Genomic DNA, 14,866 nt, shown 5'->3' on the forward strand with positions numbered 1-14,866 from the left:
CATAGTCCTCTCTTCCAACAGGATGCATGGGGTATATTCTCACATGCACCCGGGTGCTCCCATTTAGATTTCCAATACTTTAATGGATGGAAAGCACACTCCTTGAGGGTAGCTAATTCCGTGTCTTAGGGCAGCGAAATGCAAGATGTTATGGAACGTCATGTTGCTGATAGGAAGCAATGTGTTGTTTTTTTTTTTTAAGTCTGGAATAATTCTGGAAGAACAATGGAGTCAGATGATACCAATTTTAGAGACAAGAGAGAATACTAATTATAATAATTAAATATAATTAATTATATAATTAATTAATGCAATGATATAATTAATATATATTATCCAAAGATAATTAAATATCTTTGGAAGAACTTGAGACTGTAAAATGGCATAAAGTAAAAACTTGACATAAAGGAGAGAAAGGTGGCTGTTATTCAACATTATTTTAGAAGTAATTTTAATTCGAATTAGATTACCAATAAATGGATTTCCTGCTTAAACAATGTAGTTCACCTCTGCCTTCAAGAGACTCCTACAGGTTTATGTGTAAAAGTAGGAAACGCTGGATAAATGGAGCTATGATGAGTTTTAGAAAAAAGTACCCCCTTCCTCCCCCCCTCCCCCCCCCCCCCCCCCCCAATTAGGAAGGTTAGGTTGGTTCCGAGAGTCACAGAAAATTGCCAAGTAGATAGCGGACGAAAACAACACGCAAAAATGATGAGCTCGCCGAAGGTCCTGAAAGGGCAACTCGTGAGAAGGTGGAACCCAATGTCACCAGGACGCAACCCCACTGGATGCCCCCTCGCGGAGGTGGAGCGCCCCACTGACCGGGATGTCAGGGAAAAGCACGTCCAAGAAAGAGAGTAAACAAGCAATGGCCAATGAGCACCGACGGTAAGCGGGAGCCCAGCCTGGGGGTCGCAGCTCCTATCCACCGCCCCTGGAAGATATAACCAGCATGTGAGTGTCCTGATCAAGAATCCTGGCTGAAAGCTCGCAGACTGTAATGTTCTTTTTATTACAGCTGAAGCAAATCACTGAATGCCCTAGAAAGCGTGAGCATAACTATTGCTATAACCTCCGCACAGTAGAAATATTATAAACAATACAAGTGGATCTGAACCGCATCATCCACAGTTTTGCAGTCAGTTGGATATAAATGTCACAAGAGTTTTTATGACCGTTCTCGTAATTTGAGTGGTTTTTTTTTTCTGGTTTTAAGTTCAATTAAAAATTTCGGAGACACTAACCTATTAAACATGCTAACTATTAAAACGTTTAATGTAATTTCAGGAGGGTTTCAGTCAGCCTGAGTAGACTGTATTTAGAAAGCAACGTTTAAAAGTAATTTTTGTTTATAAAGCTAATATTTATAAGCTAACTTATGTATTGTGGGAGTATTCAAATGTTTAGGAAAATTCTATTATATATAGTCTGTTATATATGCTGATATACATAAGTATCTATATGAGTATGTATATATGAGTATATGTTTGCATATGTGTATATATATGTGTATATGTATATGCTTAAAATAATGAACATTAAAGAAAGCACAAGTAGAATATTTCTCTCTATATAATAAACATCCTAGGAAGCATTCAAAGCATAAATCTGGCACCAGTTGGTAGAAAGTCGTGTGTGTGTGTGTGTGTGTGTGTGTGTGTGTGTGTGTTTACCTGGACAGAAGTTTCAATTCCATATTTTTTTCAACATGAAATATTTTAAACATGAAGATATGATTTCATATCTGCAAAGATTGAAACAAAAAAAACCTGTGGTCATTCCTTATCTTTACTTGCTGTGGAAAATGGAAGCCAGCCCACTGTTGCATAGGAGCATCAGGCTGCCGTTGGCTGGGAGTAATCAGCTTAGTAATGCTTAGGTGACTCTGACCTAAGCAACGAAGGACTTCTGTGCCACAGTCTTCTGATCTGTAAAAAGGGAATAAGCATATATGTCTAACCTCATTGGTTTGTTGTAAAAATTAAAGGGAGAGCTTATGAGGCAAAGCACTCTATGCCGCCGTAAAGCTTCTATTTTAAGAGATGTCTTAAATATTAAGGGAATTAGAAAATCTCATTTTTCAAATCCAAAGGCAAGGGTAGACCTGAGACAGGGGCATTTGTATTCACAAAGTACATGATAAGCCGAGTCCAGGGTCTCATCCTTTTAACACAAATGATGATACAATAGAGTGAATCCGCATCATTTTTCGGTCACGATCAAAGGGTGGCAAAGGTAGTCATTATTAGTAATTTTGAAGCAGAAGGTTTACAGGAAGTAAGCCCTCCAGCTTACTCACCCAGCCGTGTGATTTGTGTATGATACATCCGGCCACACGTCCCGGGAACACAGACCTCTCTTCTTAAAGCACAACCCGTATCTTATGCTGAAAGTTACACCACATATTATGGCTGCTATTCCAAAGAATGTCAGTTACAGCAGTAACTCTAGCAGGAGCTACACCCAGACAACTCGCCCAGTAGAAAAAACAAGGATCTTGTAATCTGAACTCACTTGCTAATAAAGCTGTTTCCTTGGAAAAAGCAACTTGGACTTGCTTAGAGAGCCTGAGCAGAGAGGAGACAAAGTTTGCACGGCAAGGCAGTTCATGCCCCTGCTAATGGGAAATCTCTATGATTCTGAGAATAAGGATTTTTTAAAATAACTCGATACTTTCTCTGAACTTGAATTTGCCAAGCCAGTGCTTATGGATACTTTCATCTTCCCAAAAAGTAGTCATTCTCATATGCAGGTTTAAGTAGCCCAAAGATCTATCACTAATAACATTTTTATTCAGCTGTAGTATTTTCGACGTGCACAGAATCTGTTAATGACCTGGAGCTCGGAAATGTGCCCGTGGGCTCACCTACACACATAATCCACCTCCCCACCGCCTGGAGTGCACACTGCTTCATGTTTATCACTTCCTTTCTAATCCTTTCTTCCGTGTTGCCACTCATTACGAGCTTGGCAGGGGAAGGGGGGTTCAGCCAGGATCTATTGAAGGCACCAAAGGATTCTTTAACCTAATCCAGGTTAGTACATGGATTGCAAAACAATAGATTAAGCAACCCAGTAAACATGTTTTCATTCAACATGGGTCCACCGCATCTCCCTTGGCGGTCGACTATTTCGATAACCCAGCTGCATCGTCAGAGCAACTGTATATTCGATATGGAAAACGCTGCAATCATATTTGTCCTCCTTCAAGGCAAGAGCCATGGACTTAACAGTTTATTTTCAGAAAGCCCGTTGAAAACAACTACCTATCAAATGTGCTACAGGAAAGAAAGTGAAAAAGTTCCCGAAGCAGTGATTATTCTAGACAAACAGAATGCCCTGATAGGTTTTTCGACATTGTTAAATAATACTGGGGAGGGAATGAAGCGGGGGGCGGGGGGGGGTCTTCCCTTAATAATGGAGCAAACAGAAGTTCTCAAATGCCAGTCCCAATAACAAGTGTTAACTCCCAACTATTTTCCTTTTCTACTGGGAAATAAGTCTTGAGGAATTATGATCTTTCAACATTTATTTCATAGCAGGATGTTATTTGCAACTGGAATTTGTATATTTAGAGTGCTCTAGAAACCCAACTCTGGGGAAAATCATGTTTAGCCAGTTTTGAGTGTATCGTAAACATTCAACTCAACAAATAACTTACTGGTTGTTAAATTATTGTTCTCTGGCAAAGGTTTAGACTTCTACCTTCACGGGTATTTTAGCTTGTAATAATCAGTACCTATTAGGTACTTTGTGTTTTACTTTGTGTTTGATCATTTAAATACCATCACAAATAATATTAACATACCACAGTGTTCTCTCTGGAGACAGTACGGGTAACGTAGCACACACACCATTACAGAATGGAGACGTTTGCTCATTTTTTAATAGATTAGGGGAAAAAACAATATAATTCACAATTCAAATTCCAGTCAATTTCTCTTAAAAATATTTTCCTAATTTAATTCAAAAACGTTATTTTATTAACAAATAAGCAGGTTGACATTTACAAATCGGTAAAGTGGATTATACATCACCACAATTTGGTAGAAACATTTTGTTTTCTCTTTTAAAAAGAGAGCAGAGTACAACGGATTGCCCTATCTATAAATCTGTAAAATTCCAGCTACCAAAGTGATGAATTCTCTTGGAACTCAACATGATCATCTGTTAAAGTTGCAACGATTTCATGTTCAGATTCAACTATGCATTCCGTAGAAGCAACAGGGCCCATGATTTTGCGTTGACTCCTTCCCCGACCTGCGCAGACCTTTTGGGCGAAAAGTACGCATACCATTCACCAAGTAGGTTTCTCATGCATTACTATGTTGAGATCCCGAAAATCCTTCATCGCTCACTTAAAGAAACTTCAATAAAGATATAGTAGTGTAGAGAGAGTGACTTTAAAGGGACCCCATGATCTCAGCCTGCCGGTTACCAGTCCTTATGTAAACCCCTCCTCTTGAGCGTGGGCAAGACCTGTGACTTGCTTTCAACCAACAGAATTTGGCAAAGGAGATGGGCTGTCACTCCCATCATCACTTTATGTTCCATAAAACTCCCTCGTATTTGCAGACTAGAGTAGCGCTCTCTCTTGCTAGCCCTGAACAGAAGCAGGCTTCCATGAATCTTCCAGAAGTACGGAACGGAATGTCGCCAATAACCGTTAAGAACGAGGACTCCCTAGCTGAGTCTCCAGATGAGAACACAGCCCGGGCTGACACTTCATTACAGCTTTTTAGGAAACAGTAAACCCATGCCTACCTTCTGATCCACAGAAACAGTGAGACGCTAAACGTGTGTCGCGTTAAACCACTACATTGTGGTGGTTTGTTACACCTCATAGAAAACTAATATGAAACCCTAAGAAACAAAAAAAGGGTTTTTCTTGAGAAAAGACTTAGTATAGAGGCTGTTTCTATTCTTTAAAAAAAAAAAATCACAGAAAAGTAGGTGTGCACTCAAAGGTAATAGCAAGGCTAAATGTGTATAGTTCCAGGTGGTCCCATTGGGGTCAAAGGGAGCAATCTGATTCCCAGCAGGCACGTGGCCAGGTGGCATCCGAAGAGGGCGACACATCATTTGTGTAACTGGCTGTTGGGTGCAAATGGTGGGCTGCACACCGTCATCTCGTGACCACTGCCGCGAAAGGAGTTCCTGGCACGATTCCCGCGGTTAATGTACGTTCTTTGCTCCCCTCGGATGCAAATATACCCTACTACGAAATGAGCTGGTCGATTTGGGGGGCTCTAATGGAAGCTGACTCCGAGATCCCAGATGCTTGAGCGGAACGACAGATTTAACTCAGATCCTACAGCCCGCGCCCTCCCTTCGCAAAAGCATCCTTCCACCTTCGGGGAATGGTTTGCCTGGATCAGTTCAGGATTTAGAAAAAGAAATGGAGAGCTTTAGTTCCAAATTGTGACTCTTCCCTAGTAAATGAAAAGACAGTCGTAAGAAACCAGATTGTTGTGACAACCTCAGAAAAAAGGGAACCGCAGGACAACAAATAATAGTGACCTAATCACCCCACATTTGAAGGAAATAAATTCAAGATTATATTTCATTTAAATGGAATGGATGAAGGATACATTTGCAGTGTTAAATATAGAGTTCATACCTGGGCACAGGTTTAGTTAGAAAATAGATGTTTTGGGGAAGATCATGAGGTGATCTTTATCATAATTTACAAAGATTAAAATGAGCAGTTACAGAATAAAATAAGCAAATATTGCAGATCAGAATGCTTTACACACTTTGCTACCTATGCATTTTTCTGTTCCATAAATGAACAGAATACTAGAATTTCGTAGCTGACATTCAAGATGCACTTCGTCACTAAAACGTATGCAAACTGACTTAAAAGAGACAAATAGTAAAAACAAGCAGCCAAAAAATGTTCTTTTCCAAGTCTCGAATGCATTTTTGGCCACCAGGCTCTGGTGTGCAGGAAGATGGAAACCACTCGAACACCATCTGAGAAACACTTCCTGCTTTACGAGTGTCAGCAGGTGATCGGTAAGGGAAGCAAAATACAGACCTCCACACAACGCACATCAGAGTCCAACTCTGACTTTTATAAACGTCTGTGTCCCCGTCTTAAGCGAGTAGAGCCACAGCTCAAATCCTTGCCCTCGCTTAACACCCAGAGTCATTATGCAAAATACATTCGAATTTTCAAAGATCAGGTCCGAACAGTCAGAAACTGCCACACAGTGATTAATGAGCACACCGAAGTCACTTTTACATCAATAGATCATGAAGCAGCGCTGAGCAGGGCCTCCTGGGGCCACACACGAGCAAGCTGACGGCGCCCCACGGCCACCGTCTGTCCCAAGAGGACGAGAGGGGGCGTCATCCACTGGGAGCCCCTGGCTCAGCCCGAAAGTCGCGTCACCAGGGCCATGCATGAGTGAGCCTCTACTGCCCATCAGAAGAAATACTCCTTCTGGCTTTCACTGACTGTACTTTGCAGATTGAGCTCACTTCTCAGAGCGGTCTCAGCATTGTCTCCATGTTTTGGAATATTCGATTCATTTTTGTGGTACAACCATCTCTGTTGGTAAATGCGTATAGCTATGGCAGTGATGCAGAGCAAGATAAATATCACAACGGCTATCACACCTAGTGAGAGGAGAGAAAGGAACAACATAGTCAGAATATAAGCTTCATAATCTACTATAATATGTATAGTATAGAGCTTCATTTACATCATCTCTCTATGTATCAATCACATCATATATATATTACATCATATATGTTACATCATATATATATTTCATCATATATATATATATATATCTCACCAGAAAATTGGAAACCAAATGGTACTATAACACTGAGTTCACTTCTAAGTCCATACATCCTTTAGCTACAGCAGTTTTATGCCCTCGTCCTAAAGATCGATCAGCATCACTTTCAGTTAATGCCCTCACGCTTACCTTCAGAACCACAACGTGGTCACGCCCTCACTTCATGCTAATAATTTAATTATTATTTTTTTTTTTTTAAATTTTTTTTAACGTTCATTTATTTTTGAGACAGAGACAGAGCATGAACGGGGGAGGGTCAGAGAGAGGGAGACACAGAATCGGAAGCAGGCTCCAGGCTCTGAGCCATCAGCCCAGAGCCCGACGTGGGGCTCGAACTCACGGGCCGCGAGATCGTGACCTGAGCTGAAGTCGGACGCTTAACCGACTGAGCCACCCAGGCACCCCATAATTTAATTATTTTAAAAGTATAGGCAGTATAGACCTGTCATAGAGTAGTTAAATGCTTACGTGTGTTTTTCCTTAATTTATTTTTTATTAATGTTTATTTTTTTGAGAGAGAGACAGAGACAGAGCGTGAGTGGGGGAGGGGCAGGGGGCAGAGAGAGAGAGAGAGAGAGAGCGAGACACAGAATCTGAAGCGGGCTCCGAGCTGCCAGTGCAGAGCCCGACGCGGGGCTCAAACCCACGACCCATGCGATCATGACCTAAACCGAAGTCGGACGCCCAACCGAGCCACCCGGGTGCCCTGATGGTGTTACGTATTTTAAGGAAAACTTGCTGCTGAGATACTGCTGACTCACACATCTGTGGTGTGCATACGCTTGTTTCTACGAGGCTAGAAGAGTCTTAAGTGATGTCTGCTGCTGGGGTCCATGCCTTTGTGTGACCGCCTTCCACTGTTTGTGGGTAGGGCCTGTGACTTGTTTCTACCCAACAAAATGGAACAAAGGTGATACGCTGTACCTGATTATGGGATTCTGTTACATAAGGCTGTAGCCCCTGTCTTATGGGACTGTCCGTCCCTCTTCCTGCCGGCCGTGAGGCAGTGAACGGTCAGGGTAGGAAACCTTACACGGCGGGGAACTTGCAGGGAAGGCTCCAGGGGCTGAGGTCAGGCTCTGGTCAGCAGCCGGCAGAAATGCAGACGCTCTCAGTCCTACGGCTACAAGCCACTCGGTGCTGCTAACAAGCATGCTGGTGATGACGGGACTCCTTCCCCGGAGGAATCTCCAGATGAGACTCCGGTCCAGGTGGACACCTCGATCACAGCCTCATGCGACCCTCGGCGGAGGACCCGGCTAAGCTGTGCCCCGACTCCTAACCCACAGAAACCGTGAAATAATCAAAGTGGGTTGGGTTCAGCCTTAAGCAGTGGCAATCTATCACGCAGCAAGAGATAATCACTGTGCCATTGTGTTAAACTTTGGAGATATTGAGACCATCCAACTCTGTGGAAAGTAGATTTGAGATCTCCCGTTGGAAATGCTCGAAGTACCGAAAATGTTCGCTACGCCAGTGGTTCGCAACTTTGGGTGCATAGCGGACAATAGCTCAGAATCTTTGGGTGCGAGGCTGGGACATCAGAGTTGTCTTAAAAGTTCCTCAGACTATTTTAAAGCGCTGCCAGGGGTGGGGTGTTCAAATGAGGTCTAGAAATGTTCGCTCAAGCTATCATAGTTGTGAAGAATGCATGTCCAATCTAGACCAAAACAAAGAGGCAAAAAACATTTTTTTAAAAGCATTCACTAGGGGCGCCTGGGTGGCTCAGTCGGTTAAGCGTCCGACTTCGGCTCAGGTCATGATCTCGCGGTGTGTGAGTTCGAGCCCTGCGTCGGGCTCTGTGCTGACTGCTCAGAGCCTGGAGCCTGTTTCAGATTCTGTGTCTCCCTCTCTCTCTGACCCTCCCCCGTTCGTGCTCTCTCTCTGTCTCAAAAATAAATAAACGTTAAAAAAAAAAAAAAAAGCATTCACTAGTCAATATGCTTTTAAGACAACTCACACAGGCATTAGTATTCTAATTAGCAAATGCTAGAAAACACGTTATTGTTTTGTTATGTGAATCAAAATGTGTATTATAAAAAGGAAGATTCTTCATTATACTCTGGGACAGACATAAAGAAGCGTGACAGAGAGGCGCCTGGGTGGCTCAGCCGGTTGAACGTCCAACCTCGGCTCAGGTCATGATCTCGTGGTTTGTGGGTTCGAGCCCCGCATGGGGCTCCATGCTGACAGTGTGGAGCCTCCTTGGGAATTTCTCTCCCTCTCTCTCTCTGCCCCTCCCCCGCTCGCACTCTCTCTCTCAAAAATAAATAAAAATTAAAAAAAAAAAGCATAATGGGATCCAACAAACTCAAAATTGGTTGGGTATATTAGGTCACAGGGATTCCTGAACACATGCTCTCAGGAACCCAGACCCTTCCTTCCCTGAGACGGGTAGTATATTCATGATTTTTTGAATATTCTTAAATATCAATAGGTAGAATAAACATCACTCTCAAACTTACATCTCACATGAGAACAAACAGTAGAGCTGCTTTAATTGTTGTTATGTTTACTTACAGGACTTTGCTTTAAAGAGCTATATCATATCCAATTTTAGAGTCAGAGACAGTAACTCTCGGTAACAGCGATCGGGCCACTTGATTATACAATTACTGTCACCATTATACGGAAACATCCACGCTGTTATGTATGTAACTGATCACTAGCTTGTTTGTTTTGTGAGTTTGGGTGGGGTCTTAGAACCACCTCTGTCCTCGGCCACTCTCTGAAGATTGAGATAACTTGAATAATGCATCCGACGCATTCCATAACCTTCCCTTCAGCAATTCTGGGGTAAATGTGTGTGTGACAAGCACTCAGATCTGCCCGCCCCCCATCTACCGACACGTCTGTCCCTTTCTGCCCAGCTACAATATGGGTCCCTTGGCAAGAAACCCTCCGCGATCTCTGGTTTACCAGGTTTGAATGTTATTGAGATTACTTCTCTCCTATATTGTTCTCTTTGCTTGCAAGAGGACAAAACGGTAACGCACAAGGCAGAACCCACCTATCAGGAGCCAACTAGGACCTCTCAGGGGAGTAATACTGGTGCAACATACTCCGTACATCTTGTCAATGATATTTAACCAAACGCGATAAAGCGCCAAAGACCACATCTGTTCTGTCATCAATTTGACTATTTTCGTTGGTCTAATAAAGGCACTAACCACGATATTTTGCACCGTTTTGGACTGTGATTCCTATTTGGAAAACATTAATCACTCTTGATTTATTTTCAATTAGCTTTTGCTTTCTAGTGAAGTCCCCTCATTAAAAATAAATGAGAACGGCTGAGGATTAAGTTTTGATTTAAAATTTAACACAAAAGTATTCTTTTTAGATACACATTATAAGACATTTGCTTTTTATCTGTTCTTGGAGGTGTGAAATCGGGGCGGGGCCTCACCTACTTCACTCATCACAAAAATAGAAATGGTTGAGAGAAGAAAGGGAATATTAACTTTCTTACATAGATTTGGTCGGCACTTGAAAATGTCTGAACACTTTGCTCACGGTCTGGAGAAGCTTGGTGTCTTTTATGAACGGAAGCGAAACGAACAGATTCGATCTGACCTGATGCGCACCCCGCCTGAAGAGTGGACTGCCAGTGGGGTCACCCGGCTCTGGGACTAAGTCCCTTCTCTGGAACAGCAAGGGAATGACCAGCAGTGCCCTTCCTCCTTACCCAGCCGACTTTGCAACGGACACATCGTGGTAATCTAAGTAAATACATTTACATGTTTCTTGAATGATAAGGAGGGAGACTTGATTATTCATTCTTTAAATGAGACCTGCATAAATCCTGTTTCAGAGAATACGTTGGGAGGTATTTGAGATGCAATTACTTCTACTTCTTCAAATATATTAAACGTATAAAATAGAAGTATTTTATATTCCTATAAATATATATTCCCATTACACAGGAGTTCCTATGTAATGGGAATATATATTTGAATATACATATAGTTTAGCTATCAGGCTTTGCTTGAAAGAGCTATATTACACCCAGTTTTTGTGTCACATTTATAGAATACATGTGACACTAAAAATATATATATTATGTAAATATATAATTATATTTATAAATAGAAGTGTATATAAATCTAAGACAAGACTGACACCAGAAACAGTTTTACATATTTATGCTTACAAAAATCTTTATGTTAGGGGGCGCCTGGGTGGCTCAGTCCCTTAGGTATCCAACTTGAGTTCACGTCATGATCTCATGGTTGGTGAGTTCGAGCCCCCGCATCCGGCTCTGTGCTGCCGGCTTGGAGCCTGGAGCCTGCTTCGGATTCTGTGGTCCCCCGCTCTCTCTGCCCCTCCCCCGCTTGCACTCTGTGCCCCTCTCTCTTTCTCTCTCAAAAACAAACTTTAAAACACATTTTTCGAAGAAAAATCTTTACCTTGTCTACCTTTATGTTTAGGAAAATGGCAATTTGCCTAGTTTAGGTGTTTTCCCCAATGTATGTTTTACTTTTAATATTATTTAAAAAAAAACAAACTTTTTTTAAAGTCTTATTTATTTTTGAGAGAGAGAGAGAGAGAGACAAAGTGCAAGCAGGGAAGGGGCTGAGGGAGGGGGAGACACAGAATCCAAAGCAGGTTCCAGGCTGTGAGCTGTTAGCACGGAGCCCCACGTGGGACTCGAACTCTCGAACCGTGAGATGATGACCTGAGCCAAAGTCTGACGCTTAACTGGGCCAACTCAGGCGCCCCTACTTTTCATAGTATTTTTTAAATGTTTTGGGCTAATGGACTGAGAGGTCCGTGGCTACTATGAATCGGAGAAGTAAAGGTGAATGCGTCTGAAGCATACATATCCTGAGAAATATCAGTGGCTATTTTCAAATGAAAAACCTTATTATTCTGCAGCCTGGCAACTATTTAAAAAGCGTCTCCGTGGAGCCACCGGGGCCTTGAACTAACGGCCTCCAGAGGCTGCCTTCGGGGCGGTCACACGGGGACCATGGACCATCGGCCAGTGTCCTGCGTCCCGCATCGACCCGGAACAACAGCGCGGATCCCCACAGACGCTTTTTTGGATCCGGCCAACGGTGACAACAACGCCAGGGCCCGGGTCATTCACAGCCCTGTTACCTCCGATGACGGCGGAGTCACTTCCGTCAGCAGTAACTAAGGGCTGTCCCTCGTCCGTTGGTCCAGAGCCACCTACGGTAGAAAAAGGGAGAATGACAGAGGCGAGAGGGAAGGGGGCCTTCGGAGACGCGCGCGAGCGTCACGCGGGCAGAAGAGCGGGCCACCGTGTGCCAGAAACGCGCGCGAACCCCGCGCCCGAGCGGGGCCGGCCCAGCCCAGCCCGAGGCGGGCTCCGGAAAGTTCCGGGGAGGGACGGGGCGGAGGGGGCAACGCACCTGCGCCACCTGCCAGCGGGCGGGTGGCCTCCCGCGCCGGGGCTCCGGGCCCCGCCCCCTCCGCGCAGCGGGCCGCGGCGGCCACGTGGCCGCGCACGGTGACCGGGGCGGGGCCCCCGGGGCGCAGCGCGGCCTTGAGCGGAGCGGCGGGGCCGAAGCGCACCGCCGAGAGGCAGCCGGTGAAGCCGCGCGCGCCGGCCCGCAGCGTGTCCGGGTCCGCGCCGGGGGGCTCTGCGGGCAAAGAAGCGGGGCACGCGTTAGGGCGCGGCCGCAGCACCCTCCCCCCGGATCCCCTGTCCCTCCCTGCTTAGGAAGAGGCAGCCAGCGCCAGTGCCCGCGGCCCTGGTACCCGTGGCCTTGGTGAACGACGCCCAGGTGCAACTCTGCGTGTGGGCACGCCGAGCCCCCCCCCCCCCCCCCCCCGGCTGCAGCCACGCGTTCCAAACGAATTAGAAATCCTCTGCGGCGGCATTTCCCAAATGATCATCACAGTACTTTGAAACCGGATTTGTGGCCAAGAACCGAGGCGGTCACAGTGAAAGGTCTCCGGAGCTTGGGGACGGCGGTGCTCTGGGGGAGTCCTTACCGCAGCTCTGATCTCCCCAGGTGCACTTAGGTCTGGCTCACTGTTGACAGAGGTCCCCCCGCTAACCGCAGGCGCCACGGGGCGGGGGGGACCCCACACCCCACTGCCGCCCCCCCCCCTTTCCAGTGATGGTCTCTGCCCCCTTTCCGTAAGTTGAGGCTTGCCTCTCCTGGCCCTCACCCCACTCTGACGGAGGTTGGTTGGCGGGGGATTGACTCAGGAGACATCATCAATTCCTTCGCTTCGACGACGGTCAGGCCCTCAGTGCTCTCGCTCAATGGCCACCAAACCTGACCAGCGGCAATGAAGTGTAGACTCCAAATGTTTCAACGCAGTGAGTCGGGGGGGGCATCCGTGTACCCCACAGGGGAAGCCACCCCAACTTAGTAAGGACGTGTGGCCTCTGCTGTCACACTGCCTCCCTGCTTCAGTCAATGAGCTGGCTGACTTCCTAACAACCATGAACAACTACCAAGAATTTATGCGCTGGGTTCTGCAGGCTGGGCATTGCGTCAAGGGATCTGCAGAGGTTACCATGAGTGCCCTTACTCCTACTGAAAGTTAGTAAAAGGGGCGCCTGGGTGGCTCAGTCGGTTGAGCGTCCGACTTCGGCTCAGTTCATGATCTCGAGGTTGGTGAGTTCGAGCCCGGAATCAGGCTCTGTGCTGACAGCTCGGAGCCTGGAGCCTGCTTCGGATTCTGTGTCTCCCTCTCTCTCTCTGCTCCTCTCACAGATAAATAAACATTAAAAAAAATTTTTTTTAATAAAAAAATAAAAAGAAAGTAACACTAGACCTTAGTAAACCAAGGTCTCTCAAGGGGGGGGGGCTGTAACCGAGCTGGTTATAGTAACCCCCTTTTCAATAGGGTTTTATCCCTTTTATTATGTCAGTATCTTTTGGACATGTTCGTAATTATTCACATTAAGGGACAGGTAAATGGGGGCCATTATACTACTCTTTCTCCTTTAACACATGCATATACCTTCCATAGAATATATGTATACATTCTAGAAGTGTTTTTTGGTTTGGCATAATACTCCGTCTTTAACTTCACCCTGAGAATCTCAGCTCTGATCCAGTCTATCTCGATGTTGCAAACCCTTACAGGACAATCTTTATGGCCTTGGAGTTTGAGTTTTTGAGGGGGTACTGCCCTTTTGTCTCCACTTCCTGATACTATTAAGTAACTATAAATAGTTTTGATTGGATATGGATAATCTAATACATACATGCTAGGTGCTGTGAAAAATAAAGAACTATTATTTTCTTAGGGGGAAGAGGGTCCCCTGTGAGAAGGGGGTCAGGCTGGAGAAATCTGTACACGCAAACCTTGTTAAAGTAACTCCTACCCCCATTTGCCCCCCCCCCCCACATTTAATTACTCATGCACAATTACTATACCCTGTGTTCAATCTAACATACAAACACTATCTGCTTTTTGGGTCTTCATTTTCCTACGGAGGCACCATATACGTTTAAAAATCTACATGCTTTCCTCTTGTTAATCTGCCTCGGGTCAATTTAATGCTCAGGTTTAGCTAGAAACCTTAAGAGGGGAGATGTAAAGTTTTGCCTCCCCTACAAACTCAGGGGGTGGATTCCTTCAATCTCATCACACGTCTCGCCTTTTTTCCTATTAAACTTCATCTCACTACATTAAACTACATCTCCCTACATTAAACTACATCTCACTTTCAGTCTGTCCTTCCTGAAAGTCCAATCTTTTGTATCCTTGCTCCTTCAGCTTTGGAAAAGAGTCATATCTTTAAGAAAAATGATCTAACTTTGGGAAACTTTGAATAAATTCATTGGGAGCTACTTGGACTTATAAAATTCGTTCAGTAATTTTAAAGTTGCACAACTTAAGCGCTGTGTAAAAGGCCTCTACAAGCAACTAAAATCAGGGACATGTTTACATTGTTACAATCACACACACACAAAAAAAGAATTTTCTGAAACATATTGCTATCTTGGCCAGGTTGATTATATGAAGAAGCATCAAGGAGCGTAACATATGCTGAATTTCAGGTAGATTCTTACAGTGAAGTAAAATGAGCTGGGGACAACTCAATTAAATGATTATTTTAT

At 44.6% G+C, this 14,866-nt stretch overlaps 1 protein-coding gene across 4 annotated transcripts in view; it reads right to left on the reverse strand.

Annotated features, from left to right (window-relative positions):
- Nucleotides 1-3,868: 3,868 nt before the first annotated feature.
- LOC131492158 (contactin-associated protein-like 3) overlaps nucleotides 3,869-14,866 on the reverse strand; it is a 194,680-nt gene continuing 183,682 nt past the window's right edge. For all 4 annotated transcript variants that reach the window (XM_058695863.1, XM_058695862.1, XM_058695861.1 and 1 more), the window contains 3 exons: nucleotides 12,191-12,421; nucleotides 11,916-11,987; nucleotides 3,869-6,624 (listed from right to left, as the gene is read on the reverse strand). In XM_058695863.1, coding sequence (XP_058551846.1) covers nucleotides 6,431-6,624; nucleotides 11,916-11,987; nucleotides 12,191-12,421 — 497 coding nt within the window. In that variant the 3' untranslated portion in view covers nucleotides 3,869-6,430. The remainder of the gene's footprint in view (nucleotides 6,625-11,915; nucleotides 11,988-12,190; nucleotides 12,422-14,866) is intronic.

Source organism: Neofelis nebulosa, chromosome 12 (genome assembly GCF_028018385.1).
Source record: "Neofelis nebulosa isolate mNeoNeb1 chromosome 12, mNeoNeb1.pri, whole genome shotgun sequence".
In the NCBI taxonomy this organism is placed as follows: domain Eukaryota; kingdom Metazoa; phylum Chordata; class Mammalia; order Carnivora; family Felidae; genus Neofelis; species Neofelis nebulosa.